Source organism: Rhopilema esculentum, chromosome 21 (assembly GCF_057945365.1).
Source record: "Rhopilema esculentum isolate cy_ngs chromosome 21, ASM5794536v1, whole genome shotgun sequence".
In the NCBI taxonomy this organism is placed as follows: domain Eukaryota; kingdom Metazoa; phylum Cnidaria; class Scyphozoa; order Rhizostomeae; family Rhizostomatidae; genus Rhopilema; species Rhopilema esculentum.
This window is the reverse complement of record NC_142835.1, coordinates 6,796,086-6,821,815: the sequence shown is the minus strand read 5'-3', so window position 1 is coordinate 6,821,815 and position 25,730 is coordinate 6,796,086. Positions and strand designations below refer to the sequence as shown.

At 34.8% G+C, this 25,730-nt stretch overlaps 1 protein-coding gene across 1 annotated transcript; it reads right to left on the bottom strand.

Annotated features, from left to right (window-relative positions):
• Nucleotides 1-1,976: 1,976 nt before the first annotated feature.
• LOC148957649 (transmembrane protein 145-like) lies at nt 1,977-25,730 on the bottom strand. Its single transcript, XM_089114958.1, has 19 exons — nt 25,584-25,730; nt 21,292-21,378; nt 20,505-20,585; nt 20,279-20,396; nt 19,395-19,465; nt 18,007-18,085; nt 17,323-17,394; nt 14,546-14,614; nt 13,919-13,999; nt 12,846-12,924; nt 11,462-11,555; nt 10,813-10,887; nt 10,366-10,463; nt 9,951-10,010; nt 8,242-8,302; nt 7,941-8,000; nt 7,068-7,205; nt 5,646-5,795; nt 1,977-4,421 (listed from the first exon to the last, which is right to left on the bottom strand). The coding sequence occupies exons 1-19, from the start codon at nt 25,701-25,703 to the stop codon at nt 4,395-4,397; spliced, it is 1,620 nt and encodes a 539-aa protein (XP_088971084.1). The 5' UTR covers nt 25,704-25,730; the 3' UTR covers nt 1,977-4,394.

The following is a 25,730-nucleotide window of genomic DNA, read 5'->3' as shown; positions in this document are numbered from 1 at the left end:
TCTATCTTTATAGTAATTGTTATCTTCTCTGAAATAGACTGTTTATAAAAAATATGTGGAAAGAGGCAGGTATCTTCTAAAAGGGGCGTTTTCTGGCGTTCTAAAGGGCGTAACATCAAAAAATTCTCGGCCGCGCCCTTTTCAGCCCACCCACTTTTAGAATGGTGCGCGGTGCCTTGTTCAGAAAGCATCAAAAGCTATTATAACTGCTCACTATCTTCCACAGGACTACAAAGCTGATTAGCAATTGGATCGCACAGGTAATTTGGAGGCTGGAGGCAGAGGGCTGGAAGCAGAGGGCTGGAGGCAGAGGGCTGGTTCTAGGAAAATATTTGAAGGGTGCTCATTTTGGGGCAGGTTGGTTGACACCGCATCCTTTTGAAGTCTTTGAGGTCGCACCCTCAAGCGCGCAGATTATACTTACGTCCTGTAGTCACTTAACCAGTGGAAAGTTCAACAAAACTGCAAATAAATGGTAATACATTTCAAGTTAAAAGCATTGCCATTCCTTTATTTTAGAAATTCTAAAAAAGGATTTCGCCACTGTTGTGGGGAACACTCCTGGCTATATAATTACTACACCCTGGAATGAGAAAATCGATTGAAAATTTACAGCCTTGACATTTGGTTGATTCAAACGTGATCAAAAAGACGAAAACTGTTTCACCTTTGAAAACTCTCTGACATTCAGTGAAAGTGATAATCAGGAAATACTCTGAGGCATTTCGACACTTGATTACCGGGGTTCTTTTCAATAAGAAGAAAATGCATAGCGATCTCAAGGATGGTGTCAAATGGCAGATCATTTTAGACGACGTTTCTGCCCTCTGACGTTGCAACAGCGGTTGCGGCTTGGCAAATTGGGTGCGAGACGGGGCACTTTTTTAGAATATTTCGTCATCATCTAAGATTGCTTTTTATCCCTTTTCCTGTAGCATGACCCCCTGTACGAAACAGACAAGTGGTTGACGACGCCTCATTCTTGTGAATCACAGACAAGGTGTGGGCCCTTTTGATTACGCTGCCTTTTTGGCTCCTGATACTAAGCAAAGCAGTAAATTTGATTATTATTCTATCTTTATAACCTATAATTTAAAACCTTTAGTCAATGGTATCAAGGGAATATGCAGAGTATTGTATGGGGGCAGCTGATGCCTCAGTCCTACTCTCCTCTGCGAAGTTTCTATTCAAAAAAAGGAAGAGAAGGAAAGGAAACTTTCTCTCTTCCTTTTCTCTCCCTTTTCAAAATTACAGACCGTGGAACGATAGACAACGGAAGTACTGAACTTATGATAGGAAAACAACTTTTTCAACGAAACATCACAGCGGAGAATACGAGGGGCGATTCATTCTTGCAAACAGCGTACGAGATTTTGCCTAAAACAAAAAGGTTTCTGGAGATTTTCAGATAAAACAATAGGATTTTCACAGAAGGTGTATGAGATTTTCTTAGAGTGATTTGCCCCTCGAGAGAATACCTCAGTCCATTGTTTTAAAGAACATTTCTTCCTAGTTTTCTATTTCTGAAGGAAAAATTATCCATATCCAGGACATGGAAATTTAATAGACAGAGCTTTGGATTGAGTATCAGAGGTGAGAAATAGCGGCAATTTCATATAACAAGTTATTTGGACTACACAGCAGGTAAATTGAGTATTCATATTGCAGTAAGTTTATTGTAAAATGTTTCAATGCAAAAATTTCCAAATGAAGTTTATCAAATGCCGACAGTTCACCAAAATGCAACACAAAATCAGTTTTGTGATATTTTTACAAACTGTTTTATCAGGAGACTAAATTTTTCTGTTTAGTTGAATTTTTTGCCAAAATGACATTATCCCTAAATTCATTCGCCCTTCGCCGAGAAAAACGCCAATTGATGGCAACACATATGTTTGTGACGTTTCGAGAAATTGAGAAAGCCTAGTGAAAATGGGTTCTTTTGGTGCAGATGATATTTCTCTGTTGATAAGATTGAGGGCAAAGACGCTGACGAGTAGCTACTTTAGTAGAGTCCATAAACATTAGATAAAACATATCGCTGTCTGCTCTAAACTCTTTATACGAAATTTCCGAAATGAAATAAGGATACAAGGTTATTAAAAAGATATCAAACGTAACATTAACAATAAACATAAATTAATGTTTTTTTATTTTGTATTCATAAGTGCAAATTAAGGTAACTTCAGTATGTACATTGTCAAGACGCACATCACCCAACAAAGGACAATAAAACGTAGATAAAAGAAGCACCTTTTTGAGGAAAAATCTATTCATGTTTGCTATTGCATATTTGTATCCATGCATCCTATCAGTCATCTTAATTAATATACTGTTTTTGTCAATATCTCTTCTTAACAGAAAACTTAAAACCCTTAAATCTTATTTGGGGCGACCTCTTTGGCTTTTCAGGTAATCAATGAAAAACTAGGAAAAACTGACCCATTTCGCCAACATTAAGAGACAAGATATTTTCTAAATTCCCAGTGTGACAGGCCCCCAATTGGAATACCCAGCAAGTTGCGTTGCATTTTATGTCTTTCATTCCTTTTCCGAAAAAAAGCTATTACCCCCCCCCCCCCTAAAACACTGTAGATAATATCATTAAAAACTGCAAAAAAGTGTTTCCTAAAATCGCAACCCATTTCATAGTAAACCAACATTGTTCCGTGGGGGAGAGGGGGATGTCAGTGTTCCAAGACTTTTGGCAGGCATTGTAATTCTATACACCCATTGTGGTAGGCCTAAAAATTTTATCAGATAGTTTCAAATGTATTACGTTCCCTCTAAAAGTAGTGGATGCAGCTAAAAAGCGACTACGTTCAACGAATTGCTCAATGCAGTTTGTGCAACAAAGGCCAAGTAGAAGTATTACATACCATATATTATATACAGCCAATAAAACGGAAAGATTTACAGTCAAAGATCCTGAAGCAACTATAAATATATTTCGAATATGGTCAAACGTGCTAACTATAATACGCCTTGAAGGGATACTGTTAAATTCACAAACATTTACACTCAGGAAAAAAGATCTACCGGTAATCAAAAGCAAATTATTTAAGAATGAAAGAATCGCGATATTGCTTATGAAGACCTTCCAGCGAAAATCTGCGGGGTCAAAGAATGAGCTGTCGGGCATATTAACATATTCTCCAAAGGTGATGGTTAAAATGTCTTCTACCAATATTGACAACCACTCTTTTTGAGAAAATGCCTCTTTTGGAAAAAGCGATCCTTTCTGGGAAAAGTGCCCCTTGCTAGGAAAGGTAAACACAAATGGTTTTTTAACTCTGTAAAAATGGTTCAAAGAACCCAAGAACACAATTCATAGGCTATCATCTAGAGTAACTTTTCCCCTGCTTTTTCAGCATTATGTACATGCGTGAGGTGCGTGTGTGACCAAATGATTCAAACGATGCAAGCAATTCCGAGTGCATTAGGAATTAATAACAAAATGCAGCGTATCACTACACAGTGCACAGTGCAAATAAATGGAAATTCCAATAAAAAGATTCGCATTTTCCACGCGTCGTCTACTACTTGTGCTTGCACATAAATGGTTGTGATACATAAATGCTTAATTTAAAAAGGAGACGACCTTTAGAACCGACATTTAGAGAAAATCCATGCAACTAGCAGAAAAAATGTAGGAAAACATTCAAAACAGTTGATCACAAAGGTCACAAAGGATTCGTGAATGAAAATAAGGCTACATCCCTCAATTGTGAACCTTTCTAATAACACAATTTTATCATCGTGGGTTATGAAAACAGCTTTGAAAAATTAATCCAAGCTAGGAAATCCGATGAGAACAAGCTAGAGTCCAATTGTAAAAACGTGAACCAATTAGACTGCTTGTTCCACTCACACAGTTAAGAAAACTCTACACAAGGCTTTGTAGCAAAGTGGAACCAAAAATGTGTAACTACAAACGTGCGCTTCCCAAAACTTACAGATAACAAGGTGTGCTGCTTTGGGTTTCCATAGAAGCTTACTTAAACAATTCACTTCTACTCGCTGTAAACCTGAAATTAATTTAATCGTAAGTTTGCTCAAACCATTTCAATTCCAAGTAGTTTTCTGAGGAACTAATATTTACACGTATGTAAGCAATAAACAGATTATCTTCTAATTTATTGTCAAAGAGGTTTCTTTGCTACGTATCTAAATGTTCTTAAATCTTTAACGACTTGAACGTGCAAATACGGGCAAAACCAACACCATAGTGAACTCGTACTATGCGGCGTTTGCACAGAAGCTCTGCTGTTCATTTATCAACCAGTGGAGGAATAGCTTGCTTCTGTTCTTTTGTTGGAGAGAAGAATCGTGTATATCCATAAAAAAGTGGCGATAGGAAATATTTGTTTACAGAAGCTAAAGCCACTGCTCTTTTAGTAGGCTGGAGGTCGTTGCGATGCCTAAAACGATACAATATCGTTCCTAAAATCCACGATCAGTTGAACGTACAACATCAAGCAAAAGACTGCAAATTTTGAGCGCAGGATTTTTAAAGTAAAATTCATCAATGTCCCGTGTATCAGTCGAAGGAAGGATAAACATTAGTTACTCTACTTTTGCAACAAAACCTGCCTCATGTTTGCTACAGTTAGAAGACACAATACATTTAGAAGCTCTTTACCCAAAAGAAAGTTCACTCCAACAGAGCTAGAATTTTGATAAGATAAAACGTAACCAACAGTTGACTGCGAATTTAGTAAGAGGAGAGTAAATATAAGCCAATAGGAAACAAGGTGGAAGAGTGTTTTCGGCTTTCTTTTGAAGCTCATGCCTTCAAACTCTTCATTGTACTAGGGAAAAATATATTTGGAAAAAGGGTATGTTACTAGGCTATCCACTAAATAAACTTTCTGCTAAAAGCCTTGAGAGACAACTTTTTGCATATCTTTTAATATTCAGGTCCGTGAATTTTATTCATCATAAAAATTCTAACTATGAAACTTCGGGGTTCATCGTTTCTTAACAAACTGTTAGATCTATTAATATTCTTATTATTTTAAATTTAAATGTTGAAAATTGAAAACCTAATAAGACGTTTATCTAATTTCTATTAGACGCAGTCTTACATTTTAAATTAAATTCTTTCATTGCGCATTCAATGTGGTATTGTTTTATCGTAATTAAGCTAAGGGCCACCTCGGGCAGGATACAATTTTAAAAAAAGGATTTAATTAGGAGCCCTCTGACAAAATCTATGACAATGCTTCACAGAAACAGCATGTATTCTGATCATAGATGAACTGCAAGTATGACATGCACACAAATCCAAGCCCAATTGCCAAAAGATCACTTAAGTTGCCAATAAGATAAAAAATGTACTCTTTCTAGGCTATTTCAGTAGATGATAAAACAGCTTTGAGACTTTCAATTTCATAAAGTTGCAAATGCAAAACAGATTGAGAATCCTAATTAAAACTCTCTGCCAGTTGTTTGATGAAGCATTTTATGCAATACTTATATTCAGCAGACAAATACTCCATCATTTAACATGTTCCAACAAAGAACAATTTTGAAGCCCTGGAGCATACTGCAACCGCCTTGTCTAGTGAATTTCTAGCCTCGCTGCTAGCCTACAAACATGACATGCTAGGAAAATAGAATTTTCAAATAAAAGTAAAGCTCACTTGGAATAGATTAAAATTTGGTTGGATGGCATGATCTGAAGGTGAGCTGTTTGTACTCGACGTCGTGCTACTGGCTGTCCCGTTCAGCAAAGTCTGTCCATTTTGAGATGCACTGCCGTTGTTTGTATTAGGAATGTGGCCAAACGTTACCTAAAATAGCATCATTTTATGCAAGTAAATACAAAAACTGCAGCGTTTCACTTGCAGTTCCACACAAAGAATCTTGTTTGTGTTCATCTTGTTTATCACACAAACAATGAACAGAAACGGCAAATTATATAAAGATAACTGCTCCGAGCAAAAATGAATTCATAATGATACTAAAATTAGCACAAAAAGAAAGGGCAAGTGCCTTTTTGCTAGAGCTCGAGAGCAATGGCGACAACTGATTCATTAATCAACGGGACATCTCGCCCTTGGGGTAACTTTATAGCACTATCAACACATCAAAAAATGAACAAAGAGAGCCCCTTGCAAAAACAAACTTTGAATGAGAATTCCAATTACTGTGAATAAGCCCAACAGAATTTCTATTTACTTAAAAGCAATAAAATGGGTTAATCATCAACAGAATTTGCTCATTACTATAATAGCAAAGATCGTATTAAACTGCAGGTACGGCAAGATTGTCTTGGTTAGGTGCCGTCGTGTTACAAAGAGGAGCAGACACATATGGGAAAATATGCATCGATCAAAAGTGGCTTTTTTTCACTTGTTTTTTGCAAAACTGCCAACAACAAGTTTAGAAACATTCACTATTACCAATTGATCTTAAAATAACACATATCACGTCTGTGCAGCAAAATTATTCTGATACTTTCATTTTTTCATTTGAAACCTTACTACTATTTTTTAACAATCATTAATCGTATTAAACCTTAAATATCATATAAGATACATATTTTATTTAATCTGAAAAAGCACACCCAGGTGAAATTTGAATCTTGAAAGATTGATCCAGATCTAGATATTTTGGTGTGAAAACTTCACTAAAATCTAAAATCTTTCACTAAAATCGACCATTTTCACTAAAATCTTCTTGAAATAAAAGCTTGAAAATCATCAAATAAAACTGTCCTATTTGATGCTTTGAAATAATTTTTTCTTCTGACCCACAACTGTTGTGTTTGTCATTCAAAGAGATGTCTCCAAAAAATCATTCGATTTCACTTTTTTTAGAAATTATTTTGTTCAATAATTCTATAGCTTTGTTTTATCTTGAAAATATTCCGTTTGATCTTCGAGTTTGTGAAATCAATCTGAGGTATTGTAGAGCAGCCTTAAAACTTATTTTCTCTGTTAGTTTCTTCATAGAATTAAGTCCGTCTAGCCACAAAAATAACCTAAGAGGTATCGAAATGAGAATTTATCTTCCTGGGGCCCAAAAGAATATATCCAACAAACACGTAACAAAAAACACACCTGTTCGTTGCTTTTGGTGCTAAACATGGCTGCAATATCAGAGAACGGTCGCCCGTTAGAATCGAGAGAGCCTTCAGCAGATGGAGCATACTGATGCTTTGCAAAATTTTCCGCACTGTCACTGTTTATAACGCCAATCTGTTAAAAATAAGTGAAAACCAATAATTATTAAAAAATGCTGTAGAAAATCGCTCCAGTTCTGCAAGAGATTTTCGGAGATACTTGAATCGAATTTCAAAATGGTTAAAAATGAGTGTTTTTGAAATATAGCTGCCAGATATTCTTTTTAGTGCTGGTTAGCCAAAGGAATTACAAGTTAAAAACGTAAAATAAAAACAGTTGCTTTGCAATGTTGCGAGTGGATAACGCCAATCTGAACATTGATTTATAGGAATTTCGGTTGTTGAATCTACGACAGACTGCTCTCGTGTTGTAAAATGCTAAGAAACAGAGCCGTAAAATGTTAGCAGACAGGCCAGTAATCGCATGAATAGCTATTCTGGCAACATAAGCCACCAAAGGGTAATATTCTTGGTACTCTCGAAAATAGTTAAAGCATTAAACAGTTGCGAATCAACAAATGATTGACGGAAAACAACCCATACCAGATGAGTGTGAGCAATAAGGAATAATCTCAAATGTGTTTTCGTATAACATGGAAAACTTTTCAGTAATTGCGATGTTCAGTCGAAATATCATTCGGGAGATAAAAATAAATATGTAGAGGTATTTGTTGAGCGGTCAAACCTTTTTTCGACATCGAATTAGAAAGAATTGCGAATGGATATCATTACGGAGCAGACATATCGTCCATAAATTGCAAGAAGCAAATCAAGGTTAAATTAGAGGCAGATAATATCATGTAGCACTTACCTGGGAGGTCCGCACATGATATGGAAAATTCGTATTTGCAGCAGAGGGCCTAGTCAGTATCTGCAAGGAAAGCAAATAGCATTTAATATTTTCTTTAAGATTCTTTACGCAGTATTAAGGTCATCACAAGAACATCCTACTGTAATTAACTATGTTTTGTAAATTTGAATAGATTGAAATTTGTGATCTTTGAGAAAATGCCATTAGAAATTTCTTTGGGGGCTAAAAGAAAGTAGGACTATTAAAGAACAGAGAGGCTTATGGTCCTTCACGAGGTAGTGCAGACAACAATAACACTTACCAAAAAGAAAAAATAGGCACAGAACGCAACAGCCCTGTTGATACCGTTGATTACTTTTGCTCTGTTGGTAGAAAGACATAATGAAATCTCAAATGACGTCACTTAAAATATGGATAAAGAAGGTTCCTCACGGATTGGTAAATATGACTGAAGGGCAAGTTGCTGACAAAAGTACCAACAAGGGAAATTAAGATAGAAACCGTAAATGGGGGTTTAAACCCTCTTTACCGGAGTTCAGCATTGTGTGGATCATGACCCCTTTATCAATGAAACTATTTCGGTTAAAAACAGACTGCTTGGCTTGGAAACGAGGTAAGGGCATAATTGGTGACTCGACTCACCTAGCAATTACCTTAAAAGAAATTTTCGACACCAAAACTTTCTATCCTTTCGCTCTTTATCAGAGAGCCTAACATTTCCCCCAAATCGCCATTACTCACTCTTCATTTACATTTACAGGTTAATCAGCAACCTCAATATTGAGGGCTCCGCTGATTGGCCACTGCATGTACAGCTGTTTGACAAAACTTTATTGGGTTGAAATACAAGAGAAAAAGGGGGGGTTGGTGGTTACTGAGCTCACATGACGGGGCCTAAAGTATTTATAAAAAGAAGGAAAAATGTGATAAATCAACAAAGAGGAACTAGTTAAATGTATTACTATACTGTTGAAATCTTAAAATGGTATATTAATCCATCAACACACCTGGTTACCTCTTCAATTTATTTACGAAAAATCATTCAAGGGACAATATTAACCTATGAAATTCAAATACTAAAAAAAATATATACTGAATTTATGAAGACAAGAAATGGTCAGTAAGCTTTTTTGTATCGCGGTGCTCACATGCGGAATCATTTGAAACCTGCACTGAAACGAGTGCCTTCCCTTCAATTTAAGCGAAAAATGAGTTTTTAACTAAAAAATTATAAAAACTTTTTTGCCTTTACTTTCTTTCACCTTTTTACTTTAGTTTGCGCATTAATTGTAAGTAGTTTTAAGAATTTGATCAATTTGCGAGTCACCCTAAATCCCCGAATTAGCCCCCTGGGGGCTTAATTATTTTTGACATTTTTGGATTGGGGGGTTATTTGAGAGGGGCTTATACGAGGGGGGCTTACTAAATTATCTGAAACATGCCTAGATATTTGGTGACACGACTGCTAGAAAAACAAAATCTTCTGGAACTCGCTTTACATAATCAAGAAGACATTAGGAATTTATTTATGAACATGTTTTAATTATTGCCAAAAGTATGAATTTTGTGGTAGTTCAATAAAACTCCAAAAGCAACCAATTCGAGGATTTACGGTATGTATGTTATTTATTTGTAAGTTTTTGTCACGACCCCTTCAAAAGCAATCTGCTTAGATTGACTGGATTTCCGTGAACAAAGAATTTAAAATGAAATGAAAAAAATTGGAAAACATAGTTTCCTGTTGCAATTGAGATTAATTTATTGGTTTTCGGGGACAAATTTCCACTTCTATAAAGAAATGTTGCAAAAGATCGTAGTCTTTAGCCTCAGATTATCCGCAAGCTTCAACTACATCATTAACACCAACGAGAAGACTTTTCCTATGTTCTCTAAAAGCGTTTCAAACCTGCGAAAGTGTCCCATATCATCTCTGCCTTCATGACCTGGTCACATTGGGTTGATTCTGTCTCTAATGTAAAGTTTGAATAAAAATTCTGCAAAATTACTCACCTAACCCACGGGTCAAGTACATAGGTAGCAATGAGGACAAATACTGGGCCACTTAGAAACCTGAAATAAAAAAGAAAGACAAAGGTTACCCTGAAGGGTGTTCTGTTGTATGAAAAATAGAGCAGTTAGAGTTTAATAAAATGCAGATGAAATAATATTAGTGAGAATAATAGTGAGACTTATAACATTTTTGGAAAGCGACCTAAAAATCGGGTTGACATTAAAAAGCAAAAGAATTTATAAAAGAGAATAAACGCCCTAATAATCACACTTTGTTTAAAACAAATAAATGATTGATTTATTACTGGTAATTGTCGTTTCTTAGTTAAGTCCAGCTCAAGTGTTGGCAACTGATGATTCTTAGCTATGTCCAGCTAATACAGCAACAAGGATATTTAAAACCAAGATGACTTACCAAAAAGTATAAAAGAACCAGAAAGGGTAGTAAAATGCGCTTTTATTAGGGTAATGCTTCAACGTGAAGAAAGTTCCGTAGCAGAACCAAATCCATGCCTAAAACGCAGAATAGGACATCTTCAGATTGAAAAGGACAGCAAATTTTGCGATAATTATACAACGTTGTAACAGATTGTGGAAAAGAGTGACAACCATTTTGAAAGCAAGTGAAAAAGAACAATCTGGCACTAGAGAGAACAATAGAAACATTGATTGAAACGACAGTGTACTGAAATTATGTACAAACTACATATCTACATGGCTAAACAAGTGTGCTTCAAGAGAAGTTTATAATACGATGAAAAATTCACTTGTTCCCATCAACAGAATGTTTTGCTAAAACCCGAAGAAACATTTGGCTATCAACGCGGATTGAAAAGAAAAACTATTTTCTATAAACACATACGATAAGGCGCATGACACATAGACCAACACCAGCTGGGCTTTCATAAAGATACAGCACTTCACCGGGGTCAAACGCCTGCAAAATGATCATTTTATTAATTAATCCACTGTTTGGAAAATTCTGCAACTACTTGGAGAGAATATCATAAATTCTACACCATGTCAGCCAATAATGTCGTAGGGTGGAAAACCTTAACTTTTGTACTGTTTTTGCACCGAAGTTGCTCAATTCAAAATATATAAGGCATTACATGCTCCAAGAAGGAAAGAAAGAATCCAATGGTCACATGGCATCAAACTATTCATGCTGTAAGCAACTTCAAAATATCTCGAGAGCAAAAATACAAAAAGATTCGAAACACTTACAAAATCGCTGGGAAAACAGGTAAGAGAAAGGGAAGAAGGTTCGACGAATGATATAATTCGTTGCTTTAGAATAATATTTTCGCAAACGCCAATTTTCAATTAAATTAAAATCGATCATTCCCTTTTTCAAACAATCAAGATATACAACCGTATACTTCCAAAATCATTACCCTTTTGTTGGGTTGGATAGATATTCTTTTCAAAACAGCACAAGTGACTTACGCAATGTTCTTGCGACCTTTCTCGCAGACTTTACTTGCTATATTTGAACGATATCAACTCACCTTGGCTTCATAAATATACAAAGCAGCATAAGTAATCGAATAGAGCGTGAAAAACACGCCGAGTTTAACTTGTCCAGACGAGCTTATTCTTCCTCTACAAAATAAAAAAAATGCTGTCAGCAAATTTTAATGATAAAATCTTATTCCTAAATTGAATATCCACTAAGGGGAAATCGATGGCTTTGATCGACTTCTACCTTTTTTTACCTTACGAAACATAATTGCATAAATTTTCAAATCTGGAACACAATTTTAAAACATTTAGTGATAGACACTGTTACTGTACCGGTCTTCAATATCAAATAAAGATATAATTTATACCAATTTTGACCAATATCCATAACCTAATTTCGCCCTTGAAGTTTCAGATTTTAACTGACAAAATCAGAACAGCAAATCACTCTATGGTGGGAATCGGTAAATCCTGAGAAATCATTTTGTTTTGTGGAAATCTAGTATTTTCTTTACAAAAGTGAAATGCCTCTCGAATTTACGGTAAGTACTTTAGTCCAAGTAATTTATGTTGCCAAGAGCTTGAGAATTACCCACAGCTCAAGTTTGAGAATTTTCTGACAAAAAAATGATTTTTCTGAAAATCCATCAAATTTTGAGAGCAGAGGGGGCCACGGCCCGTCTGCCCCCCCCCCCTGCCCCCCCCCCCCCCCCGGCCACGACGCCCCTGCTTAGCTTTCAGAAAAGTTATGGCTCTATCAACATATAAAGAATAATATGATTGATTTAAAACAGTCTCCTTCCATTATAAACAATACACTCAAACTTGAAGAATATTTTGAAACAAAATATAAAATCAATTCAGCCTGTACAATAACAACCGATCATACACATACTGTTTAAAGTTGAACGAAATTTTGTTTATTCGTCACTAACAAGACTTTGAATTAAACGAGGAAGTATGAATCAAGTTGTATATATATATACATAAAATATTGAAGGATTTCATCGCCCGTCGCTTCTCGGAGTAAGAAGTAGTTTATCTCTACTATAACCATTACATTCACAGTCAGTGACAAGACACATCACATGGAACTCGCATGTTTTCATATACTCAAAACGCATAATTATAGAAATACATCATTGTAGGAGGAACTAAAGAGAGCTTGATTGTGAATTTTTGTAAAGCAACAAGTATCTTTTAGACGCTGTATTTAATCCTGCAGACAGGCTCTCACTGCAAAATTTGCTGTTTTCAAGGAAAATCATTTGGAATATATTTTTTCCGCTCATCAGTGCAAGGAGAAAGACGAAGTGATTATGAAAAGGCCATCTGCTGTTATCAGTGATCAAAGCTAATCCCTAGACATCTATTTAAATTATGATGGTGAAAATATAAATGATCTGCTATAATACTGTAAAAATGACTCGCCTTGTCACAGTCCATCCTTTGGCTAAGAGTATCAAGAACAGCAGAAGAGCCATATCACCAACTGAGTGGCAGCCTTGCTCTAAACAAATAAGCCAAGAATAAACATCTTCTACAGCTGGCAAGAAAATATAAATCTTCCTTTATGTCCACAAAATGATACGATAAAAAGATCTTAACACCAAAGGATCTCCAATGGCAATACGACTGTCCAAATCCCTGTTTATGGTCAAAATGGTAATTATAATGAAACGCAATAAAAAGGGTTTGGATAAGCATTATGTGTAGAATCTACAGGCAACACCATTTTCAACATAAAATTTTGAAAGTCTTTAAAGCTTTACAGGATCTTGCATAACCGACATGCTTTGCAAAGATATTTTCAAAGCTGGCCTAATATCGTACTGAATGAAAATACCAAATACAATCAATTTCTCCTCGCGTAAGAAAACAGCTACCGCAAAGCATGCCGGTTGCGCAAGAGCCTTTCTACTTTAGTTTACTCAAATATTTGCTTTTTTCAAAGCCATTTCCTTTTACTTTATGCAACAACCTTTATACTTAAATGGAAATAGAAAACGACTTCATTGTTCGATATCAACTGTGATAATGCCAGTGATAATGCTAATATATTAATGCTGTTAATCAAATCAAGTGGAAAATATATAATTATTAGACCGTAGTTTTGGAGGCACTGGTTGTAGCGCTTGCAAGAGAGAGGCGTTTAATAAAGGGGGTGTTTAATAGTGGGCAGCTTTTGATAGAGAAAGAAGCGCAGAAAGTAACCTGCAGTATAGAAATATAATGGAAATGGAAAAGATAATGGACAAGATAATGGAAGATCCATTAGGCACTGATTTTGAGGGATTCTTTTTCAGGTGGGGAACCAGGATATAGCTTTAAAGAAAAATCATCTATTTGATTTCAAAATTTGGTAATTTAAACAAAGAAGCTTAATTAAGAATTTATAAATATAATTGGACATTGTTTTCACTAAGGAGCAAACAAATGAAGATTTGATTTTAGTTTGGTGTGGGCAGAATTTCGGAATTGGATTATGAAATCTGACAACTTACCAATAACTTTGTAGGCTCTATTTGGTATTCCAGTTTTCCCATACTCAACGTAGTAAATTAGATCAAACATCAAAGATACCACTGTGTAAATAATTTAAAACTTATCATTTTTTTAATAGAAATTGTTCCCATTCTGAACAAATTTGAAGGGAAGATAGATCGCATCAAGGTAGGTGAGGGAAAGGTAGTTAGAGACAGAAACTTCCTATGCAACCACAATGTGAAATATTCAAAAGGATATTGGTTTACATAATATCACGTTTGGTTGGCATAAACTGCTAAGTTCGGATGAATGCAAAGGAACTATATTTATAGTCACAAAGTAATTTCCACGAAAAACGTGACCAGTTTATAAGTTACGCAACTAGTTATGCTTGATGCATGTAAAATAAAATTGTCTCTTCTCCCCCAGATTAAGTGACCTAATATGAACTCTCGCAAACAAAGGCTGACATTATCCCACTGTTTTTACAGTAACCTCACTAAAATACTTTTCTCCTAACACAAAGGGGGGTAAATTCTTACTCGCTGAAACGATGCCATGCAAAAATGCAGAAAAATTTACACGTTTAGAGAAGGTTCCATAAAGTGTTAGAAGCTAGGTAAAACTGACAAAGCTACACTTACACTCGAGAAAAAGAGACACCATGAACATTTTGTATGTATAATGAAACAGCTGTCTCGTTTTGAGGACACCTTAAAAACAGAAAGGACATTAGCAATTAAAAGTGCAGACTTTCATCGCTGACTCATAACTGGAACAAATTTTGAAGGACTATTTCAACACGATATTCAACACATCTAAAAACAGATACTGAAAAATATTGTCTAATTATATCATACTTTGGAAAGGAGAATGATTAAACTTGATTAACTTTTATCGGTCAATTAGATCAATAAATACTTTCAATTACTGATAGGCGCAAAAAACAGGGTCTTCGGCAGCAGATGTTTAACACTTAAGTCTTTATCAATATTTTATTACAATGTTCGTTGGTTAATCAGCTTTATTCTGCTTAACCTAAAACTGATTGCTGAGAGTCGGGTTTTCACAATTTTTACCGAAGACTTAAAAGATCTAAAGTTCAGATGGACACGGCGCATTTTACTGTTGGAAAAAAATTAAACCTTTGCCAAGACGTCACTTAGTGGTAGTTACGGAGGCTTTGTGAAAAATAGACATTGAACTTTTCAAAATTGATGTTAAGCTTGCAGTTTATAAGGATATTATCGAAGAGAATGACTATCAACAGTATCAGTTAAAACTGTTTCTATCCCCGAATAGATGAAAAAACGAGCAGCTAGAAATCGTACAACCAGAAGGCAAGGTATCCCTTACCTTGCCTAATGCATTCTATATTGCCTCGAACACTCGTTTGCTTTATATTTAACATACTACAATTATTGCCAAAAGTACTTGGAACACCCAGCAATTTGCGTTGTGTTTTTATATTTTTTAATTCTTTTCCCGAATACACCTGTTTCCGCACTCCCTTCCACTTTAAACAATTTCGATAATTTAGAAAAGTATCATAGAAGTCACAGAAAAAAAGTGTACTTCCTTAATTCCCTACGTCATTTGTAGTAAACCAACATTGTTCAAAGGGAGGAAGGGGAATGGCTGAAATTGTCCTTGGAAACTGATGTTAGTGCACCAAGATTTTTGGCCAGCATTGTAGTTCAAATTTCTCAATGCAATCTCATGTTGAGCAATAAAACAACCACTTGCATGTCATGGTTACAAAGAGATGGTTATATCAATGCACAGGTACCAGCAATACCAATTATATCAAATATAATGCTTCATCACATACTCACAGCTGAAGTGAAGCAGATGTCAAATACAATTGATAACAAAGATGACACTTTAGAAAAGTTTCGCTTTTCTAAGACGAACCACTTGACCTTACCGTCCTTAACTTAGCTCTGATAAATAATTGTAGTCAATTCAACTGACTCAACGACAAACCCAATATTGAAAAAATGGGGTTTAATTTTTGTAATGTTGATTGGTGTTTTACAGGATTCGAATTAACGGAGTACAAAATCGACTTAAGATGCAGCTAATATTTTCAAGTTTCTTTCCAAGAACACTGGTAAATTTCAAATTTCTGAATACATATGATGAGCAGATATTTTTAATAGCACATGATATAATAATTTCCAGTTCAAAGATCAGCACTGGAATGAAAACCTCCTTACATTCTAGCTTAACCATGTACTGCTAGCCTATCAAACATGCCTTTCATAGGTAAAAACTTGTCCTCCAATTAAATTAACTATAGCGATATAAAAACTACCCTAACTCTGCAACCCTAGATGGATGGACTTGAAACTTTGAGCCTCCCTTTCTCCACACATCAACGTTAATATATCTGCTATTTAAATACAGAACTTATAAATCTCGAATGAGAGTTGATGTATTATATATGCATGCTAGCCATGATGTGCTTTGTTTGTCTCCAAAGCTGTCCCACGGGCTTTAAGCGTCCCAAGCCTGATTGTTTTGTTAATAGGATTTCCAAATACTAATATCTAACAAAACCGATACTACAAACGCCAATGGTTGGACTAATGACGGTGCTTCGTTTGGACAATAGAATTTTCACTAAACAAGCAGAGTGTACGTGTGCAATTGAAAGAGGGATAACTACAAGCCCTGTTGGACCGCCAGTTCTAAATTTACAACAAGCGATATCAGTCAGTTTTTGAACTTAGATATAGACCATAAAAATTAATGGCAGTATTTGCTGTCATTGCTACATAAGACATACTTTTTAATATGTCATTGCTCTATAAGACAATAAGTTTAAATATGTATTACTCAAATATCCTACTTAATATTAGCAAGAAAGTTGCAGTCACAAAACATTTTAAGCCCGGCTCACACTGTTGAATTTGTTTGACAAATCACAGACAGAAAAATTAGATGCATAAAATTATATAGTTCATGTATTATAAGAATTCGCCTTGACAGATTAAGGTTCTATACAGCAAGATCGATAGACGCAAGATTACGGTTCCATATCATTAAAAAAAGCATTTAAACCGAAGCTTCATCTACGCACATATGTGCAGAGTATCTAAGCACTGTGCCAAATGCAAGTATAACTGTTTTTTAAATAATTGCAGAACTAGTTCATTCATTCTAATTCCGTGTTTTACATGGTGCGCAGTGGCAAAGCGAATGAAGTTATAGAAAGCTGTCTTTAAAGACAAAAGTGACATTGAAGGTCAAATTTCTATTAATTTTAAATTTGTCTGCAAGCACGCCAGTTATTAAGTTGCACTGACCTTACTATACACTTTGCCAAAATGTTTAAAAACAAATGAGATATCCTGATCATACATGAAAGAAATTGGTTCATTCAAAAAGAAAACTCCAAAGATTAATCCATACATACTTGCTAAGATGACACTACAAAGGAACATGCAGAAGGTCATCAAAAAGAAGGCGATGTTTGGCTCTAGAATAACTGGAAAGAAAGAAAAGCAGTAATTAAAGCTTTGTGGAAATATGAACAAGCATGCAAAATTTTACAAAACCCTTGCAGTTCTTTGTGAAAGAAAGATCTTTGAGAAAGGATACAACGGTGCTTGTTTTTTAAGCAATTTTTTTTTTCAAAATTGTCAGTGTATCAATTTTTGGTGTGCATCTACCATCCTGGAACAAGGTTAAACCTTTTTCGGTTACGCAAAACTGATTAGACATTGTAAAACTCTATGGTTGAGATTAACCCATCTTAAAAGAGGTTTAGATAAAGGACAGAATGCACTTCATCAGTGAAGATGCATTCAAGGCATCGGTATAATGACATAAACTGACCAAGATAGTCCTGGGTTTTTTACAAGTTTAAAAAGATTTGCAAGCACAAAGAAGAGATGCAAGGTACAAATAAAGCTTCCATATTTAGCCCTACTGTATGTAACTGGTTACTGTTAAGCAGCTGCTGTTCTTCTTCGGTGATAAATTGGGCGCCTCCGGAACACATCAATGTTCTAGATAAACTTACTTAGCACATTCTTAAAATATGAAATCTGACGAACTCTAATAAAGAAGTATTGAAATTGACGTAAGTTCGGCATACCTTGCTCATCTGCCGAGAAATGCTTGGTCCAAAATGTATTTCCATTTGTTAGTTCCATCCTGTACTTCATTTGCACACCCTACCGCAAAAAATTTGTGATATTGCAAAAATTTTGTAGATTCAAAACACTCGATCTAATAAACCGAAAAGGTATTTAATTGTAAATTTTGATAAACTTCTTTCCAGTACTTACATTTTACACCCAATACATAAGCTAAATGAGTTGAAATATGTGGATTATGCAATCGAGATATCAAGGTAGGAAGATTCAGCTCATCATTCTACTAATTAGGCTACTCAGTGCTAAGGGAAGAAGCTTATTACTGGCTGAGTATAATTTTGTTCAGTGATATCATCGTCAAGGATGGGGAACGTTGAGAGAGCTACGATTTTTCACTTTAGCCATCTCCCAACAGTAAACCTTAATCCAATTCATCAATTATAGTCCAAGAATAACATGGTATTGAATTTATTCAAAAGTTGACCACACCTTTTTCTTTTATCTTACAGAAAATGTGTTCATATACACTCAGTTGCATAGATCCCCGTTTAAACGGCTGGTGAAAATCTGGCATAAAGTGAGCCGTTATGTGATTTGATTGGCTAACGCAAAGTTACTTGCACATTAATTTGTTCAGAACAGAATACGCCCCGAGAAAGCATTTTTCTTGTGCGTATAAATCGCTGTTAGCAATATAATTCTAAACAATGAATTAAAAACAATTGAAGCCGCAGTGCAAGCAACCTACTCTAAAATTCTGGGTAAAAATAAAATATTTAACACACACAACTCTACTTGCTATAGAAAAACCACAAAAAGAACTTTGCCATGACTGGCTAACGACCTTAATCAGATCACCGAATTGACGAGATTAGAGCTTTCAATGCAACCAAACACAGTCAATTCCTTTATGCATAGAAAAGAGCGTTTTATCCAACAGGTCAGCAAAGAGCTCGTAAAAGAAACACACAAAATGTTCCAAGACGAACACATACAAATTTTTGTTTTGTCTATGCTAAAATTACATTCTCAAAAACAAATATCTTGAAAAAAAGTTATGTAAATCCCTTAATAGTTGGTTGTGGCTTAAAGTCAGCTTGCAGTAGTATAAAACGATGGCTCAAGCATCGCGTAGTAATAACTCAATCATGAGGAAATAACTAGGAGAGCTCTTACTGCTCCACTGTTAAAAGTCTTATGTCCAGGCCTGATAGCTCCCTTACTCCTAAGAGAAATATTGCTGTAATCCTTTTTAGCGCATAAAACGATAGTTGCCTTCTCTGTGGAATAAACCCGGTAACGAAAAGACAAGCAAGTTGTGAAGGAGAGGGATATAGATGCCCTCCCTTGAATACCAAACAGCATATGCAGTTGTTATGTGACTTACTGCGGATGAGTTGCAATGAGACAACACAATATACCACCATCTAGCTCTTGATGAGATAAATTTCCTTGAGCCTAGAGATAAAGGCAGATCTTGTAGTTATATGCCTTATATATCAGAAGTGCAGCATCATTGTACAGAATTGCTCTTAACTGTTACTGCAAAGCTACTTCATACTTTATATAAATATATAAAAATGCAGTTCCTTGAAAGACATTGAAATATGCTACATTAGGTTACAATGAACAAATTCAATGATGAGAAATTTTCTGTAGACACCTCTGAACATCTTTAATAAAACTTTTGAAGTGTTAGCTAAAATGCTATATCAGGTTCCAATGCTTTATTCAAATGCCATATTGTATTATAAAGAGCCAAATTCTTGGCCTAAATTATAGTGTCAATATGTGCCAAAAAGGATACTTTATTCAGTGCAATGTATATCATTCTTATTTTCTTATATCAATTACCTTTAGATCAAAATAAAAGCTATAATTGCCAAAATCCATGTTGAACAAAAGCATAATTCTGCCTAAAGTCAATTTCATCATATTTGGTTGAGAGAAAAGTATTAATCTATGCTGTTCAAAACACACCAAACAGCTTCTTGCCTTTGAAATATAAACCAATCATGTTTTACATCATCGATGTAGTGCAGACAAAATCCACAGAAAAGATTTTCTGAGTTACAACAGATAGAAACAGCATTTCCATTTATAGAAAGCAACAACAAAAAGGTTCACCTTTTAAACAAAGTATGGAAAAAATTACAAGAGAATAGTTGCTTATCACAACACACTTTTATTTTGAAAAAAACTACAAAACCAGGCCAACATACTACAAGAGATTGTTTTCAAGTTGAGGAAGAGATAATCAAGCTTTGTTACCTTTGCAAACTACATACTGATTCCCTTCTCTTATGACTGAATCACACTGCCCATAGGGTTCTAGTCTCAAGATTTGGTTGTTCCCTGGTACTGTTCTGTCGACCTTTGATTGGCATGGCTAGGGAAGAATGCAAAGCAAAGATTTAAGATATAACAAATGCATAAATAATATCACAATAAAATATTTAAGTGAACAAGTGTGGAAAGAATTTGAGTAAAACCTTACCATGTCTGACTTTGGGTAAACATCTTTCCACTGAGTGTCATAATAAAGAATAGCTAATTGTGGATTGGAACAGCATAATGTCTATAAAAGAAAAAGTTTTATTTAAACTTAAAAATGACATGATATATGTCAGCAAACTTGATACACTCATATAAAGGAAGATATTCAATGATAGAAGAACTTCTGTGCTAGTTCTCTACATGAAAAGTTAGCAAGAGAGAGATACATTATAAAAACTTCACCATATTTCATTCTAAAAAGGAAAGATTAAGACTAAGAAACAAGGAAGTTAGGAAAGATGCTTTCAACTTCCCTGTAAAATAATGTAAAATAAGACTGATTGATGATTAGAAATGATTGCTGCAAGAAATTGAAGAAATTTGGAACTACATCGTTAAGTGTTCAATAGCCATTTCTAACAAGCATTGCCTAAGATTCAATGTCTTATTTGTCTTTTTGAATACCATCATATCGATTTCCTTTTAAATTTTCAACTAGCTAGCATGGTAATCCTTTTAACTAATTCAGTCATTGTGTTTTGTTTTGCTGTGTTGTGCTGTGTTGTGTGTTGTGTTGTATATATATATATATATATATATATATAAATACTATCAAAAGCTCATGCACCGAGTGTAATAAAAATAATGTACATATTCAGAAAAAACACTATCGCTTAAACGTTTCCACCAAAGTCTTCATCAGTAATAAGAACAACAACCCTTCTGTTATAGAATAGCTGCTTTTGTTTGTATGGCATATAATGATATACACATGATGTTAAACTTACCATTGGGTATTCAAAATAAAAATCAACTGCACCATGATTATCATCTGAAAAATGCTTGTAACAGAACCTTGCGACAAATACCCATTGCTAAAAGTCAGAAATAAAACATGTGCTTAAATAACATTTCATAGCAAAACAATAATAAAGAAATGCAATAGAACACTGGTTACTACATACTGCATAACAATAAAATATCACAATTTTAATTGGTAAGACAAGCCTCAATACCGATTCATACAAATATTAGCAATTGTAAATAAGTAACAGACTTCATTAATCTGCCCCAGTGCGAAAGCGACGCTCACAGACACAAAAGCCCATTCTCAGGAATTTCTACAGGCACATTTCTGAATCAATTTTTATTTACTTTTATTGTATTGCAGTCAGGCTTTCTCTAAACATCTTCCTTGGTATTGAAATTGAACAGTCAAATAGAGTTAAAAGGTAATAGTTGCAAGTTTAACCCATGAATGAAAATATTTTGATTATCAGTTTGATTTTCAATATCAAGTTGGCTGTTTGGCTCTTTCCCTCTATTTTCTCCTGATGAGAGAGATCACTAGCAATAATTCTATTGCTTGTTTCCCTGAAAATTATGGTATGACTTGCCAAATAGTAGGCTGAAGAAAACATGCTTGTTTAAGTTAAGGTTATCAAGCATTTTGAATCTGGTAGCTATCAATGTCTGACCTATTGGAGCAAAATTACAAGGTACACCTCCGAAGAAATCATCAAAATCAAAAATTTCGGCAATTAATGACAACACAAATAAGCCTATACTTCTTTAATTTTTAGAATGAAAACATTTTCAAATCAAAACAGTCAAAACTTCCAAGCATGATAAACTTAAAGCTAAAAAACAGAGTATCAAGTTACTATGTTGACAATGAAATTTTCAACGGAAGTTACTGGGAATAGAATCTTTCGTTGCAAATAATAATATATTTGAAATGAGAAAAACCCAGTGTAATGTCGAAGTTCTTGCAACCTTTGCCAATGGAGTGAAAGCAAAATCCTTAAAAATACAAATCTTGAAGGAAGATGTTGTAAACAGAAGAGGCACTCAATTTATCAGCATTTCACTATAAATTGCAACCCATTTCACTTGCAGGCACATTTTTACTCAGCTTTGTGCTCGCAGACACAAAATATTTTTTAATGAGTCCTGATAAGTAAAATGTCACACATCAACAGGTTGTTTTGGTGGCTGCTCACAGATACCAGGAAAGATACAAGAAAATTGCTCTGACTATAGATTACTTTTCACTTTTTATGTCTGCTACTCTTTACATCATAACTTAATGCATAAACCTTCATTTTCCATCCAGATATTACCATCATTTCTTACCTTCTTTTCTGCTTGAAATGTATTTTTTAATGTGTTTGTTTTGATTAATATGAAATTTTTGCATTTTCCATATTGAGATTTACATATGCCTGTTGGTTAACAGATGAGTTAATTGGTTAGCAGGGTCCTCACTAGCTATTGTGCTCATGGGGGGGGGGTGGGTGCACCAATCTAATTTGTTGAGAAAGATGGTAAACCATCCTTTATTTGTCAACAAATCTGAAAATCTGATAAAAACACCCCAAGGTGGTAAAAACATCCTGTTTTACATTGAAATTTTCTTCAAGGGGATGTACACCCCCAACCCCACATACTCCAGTAATGGGAGCCCTGTTGGTTAGTCATAAATTCTACTAATTCTGTTGATTCTAAAAAAATATTGATACTTTGAACGAAAGATGTCCACTATTGCAGTTTTGTAGAAAAGGTTCTAAATAGATTTAATTTTCTTTGAAACCATATGAAATGTTTTTCCTTTCCATATTCAAATTCGCAAGTGTGCTGGCTAACCTGTGAGTTTATTGTCATTAATTTTATTAATTTTGTACATTCTGACAAAAAATTGAAATCTTGAATAAAAGATGCTCTTCACAGTTATTTTGGAAAAACTTTTGTAAATATATTTAGTTTTGATTGGTGGTTCTTTCAATGAACCTTTGCAAACAGTGCTGTTTTTTATCATGTGGTCTTCATATTGAGCCATATGTTTATATTGTGTTTTATTCTACATTTGTTTTGAAACAAATAAATTAACAAAAATAAACATCTAGTTTCTTTTATGTTTTAATTGCTGTTTATGATTAAAAACCTAAGGACAAGACACCAAAACACCTATATAAACTCAGGGTATTGTCACAATTTATACTCTCAGATATATGAACAAAGAAAATCTGCATAGGATTATCATTTTTATTTAACTAGTTTGTGGTTGAACAAGATTTAAAATTAAAAGCATGTTTCTGAAAGTTATTGCAAAAAAAGGTGTCAGTTTATCACTTGAAAAAGTGTTAAAACTTTTCAAATTTTGTTGTAAAGGGGGAAGGCTGTCAAGAATGTTATTACATCAAGTAATGTCATTTAATTTAAGGATGCTGAGAAGTGCAAGTATCTGTAAAAACTTTCCTGGGTGGCACTTTTCATAAAACCACTAATGGAAAGGCATCAACTGTGATAACTCAAATAATTTTTCTTAGACTTTTTTCTTTGTACATCCATTTGTCGCATGCTGCTGACTTAAGTGTGATACTTCAAATTAAAAGCAAAAAGCAGTAATTTGAGTTAGGTAATTACAAATTCACATTAAACCAGATATATATAGCCATAGAATAGACAGCACATGCTGTTGACAAAGTCTTTCTATTACTCAACTCATCAATTTAAATCAGTCTTATCTTTTAGCTTATTTTGTAGTTTGCTGTTTGTTTGTCAACTGTGACAAGTGAGCCAAGACATGATAGCAAGTTTGTCAAGAGCAGGTAAAAGAAACCTGTCACTCTAGCTTACTAACAGTATAGCTTTTGGCATTGCCAGTTTTTGATGACAGATCTGCACCTGCAATGCAAGATCTCTTCAAATGCTCTGCTAAATTCAACATGCTCTGCAAACTTAGCTTAGGTATCAACTGTCACTGAAAAGCTGCTATGTCAAAAACGTCTTGCCTTGCAAGAAGTGGTGCCCAAGTTTGATCAAGTGCCTCCAAATGCACTAGAATGTTCAATAAGCTCAGTTGTTCAAGCACCAAAAAATGTTTCTGCTGCCTGAAACTGCATTCAACAAACTTAATTTGTTATTGGACCAATTGGTAGAGGTAGGCCAAAGAAGACATGGGCCGAAGTGATGAGAAATGATTTGAGCCAAAGAAGGATCAGAAAAGCCCAGGCCAAAGATGCCATTTCCAGGCTGGAAAACTTGCATATGCACGTAGCAACATTAGACTTCTTGTGCTTGCAACTAGCACCTCCACTGACCCAAAATATCAAAGAATTCATATATTAAATTATACTAAAGTTATTATATACATAATGTATATATGGGAGTCGTTGCTTGCAGCTCAAATGGTTCAGCTTGAAGGTCACAGCTGATAACTTGCTGTTGGTCGCAATGACGCGTCTGCAAAATCATACATGTTTTGCAACCTAGGGTAATTTTGGAAGTCATTTACTAAACCCTGCCCAACACATGCTAGCATGTAAAACGGACATTAAACGAACAATACGGTGATGATGATTATTATTTTTATTGATGATTTGTTATAATAATTGGAAACATAATTGCTTTTGAAATTCTGTAAACTGAACTGCAAACAGCCTTTGAATGATGGCATCTGATACTTAGCTGTATATAGGCTGTATTTTACAAACTGTAAACTGTAATAGGACCAACAATCATTGCTAAAAGTACTTGGAACACCCAGCAATTGCGCTGCATGTTTTTATTTTTTTTTCGATTCTTTTTCTGAATACTCCTCGTTGATAACTTGGAAAAATATCATAGAAGTCGCAGAAAAAATCGTACTTCCTTATCCCGTACGTCGTTTAAAAAAGTCAGTTCGTCAAGTGCCTGATTTTTTGCTCCTCACATGCCTGGTGTCTAAAACTTAAAATAGTATTGGTTTTAGGCTTCCAAGTCGTTTGGAGATCTGAAAAGCTTCCATGACGTAATGACGATGAGAACTTAGCAGATTCGTTTTATAATAAGTACTGGATTCAATTTCATTTTGATCATATTCGAAAGAATTTAGTGAAATCCTAAACTTATAAAAATAAAAATTTGATGGCAAGCTTAGATTTCCACAAGCTTACTGAGGTTTTAGAATTAACGAGTTCCTCTTCATTATGACTGACCGGCTCAATTATGAAGCAGTGCAACATCAACGTTCTTTGAAAATGGCCTAATCCTACTTTGCTTTGTCATAACAACGATAAACAAACGTAAAATATATTACCTCTTTCGTAGAAATTGTCCCCTCGACAATAAGACTTTCGGATCTTTTAATGAAAAGTAACGAGAAGCCAAAAAACAGTAAATATCTTGTTAAGAAAACTCCTAACGTTTTCGCTGACATCTTGAACTTAGACCGGCGGAAAGTCGC

Excerpts from the sequence above, each read along its gene's own strand:
- LOC148957649 (XM_089114958.1), bottom strand. The coding sequence starts at position 25,703 with ATGTCAGCGAAAACGTTAGGAGTTTTCTTAACAAGATATTTACTGTTT. Across the intron at positions 21,379-25,583 it reads GGACAATTTCTACGAAAGAG|CAATGGGTATTTGTCGCAAG; the intron begins GTAATATATTTT and ends TCTGACTTTTAG. Across the intron at positions 14,615-17,322 it reads TTGTAGTGTCATCTTAGCAA|GTGTCCTCAAAACGAGACAG; the intron begins GTATGTATGGAT and ends TCTGTTTTTAAG.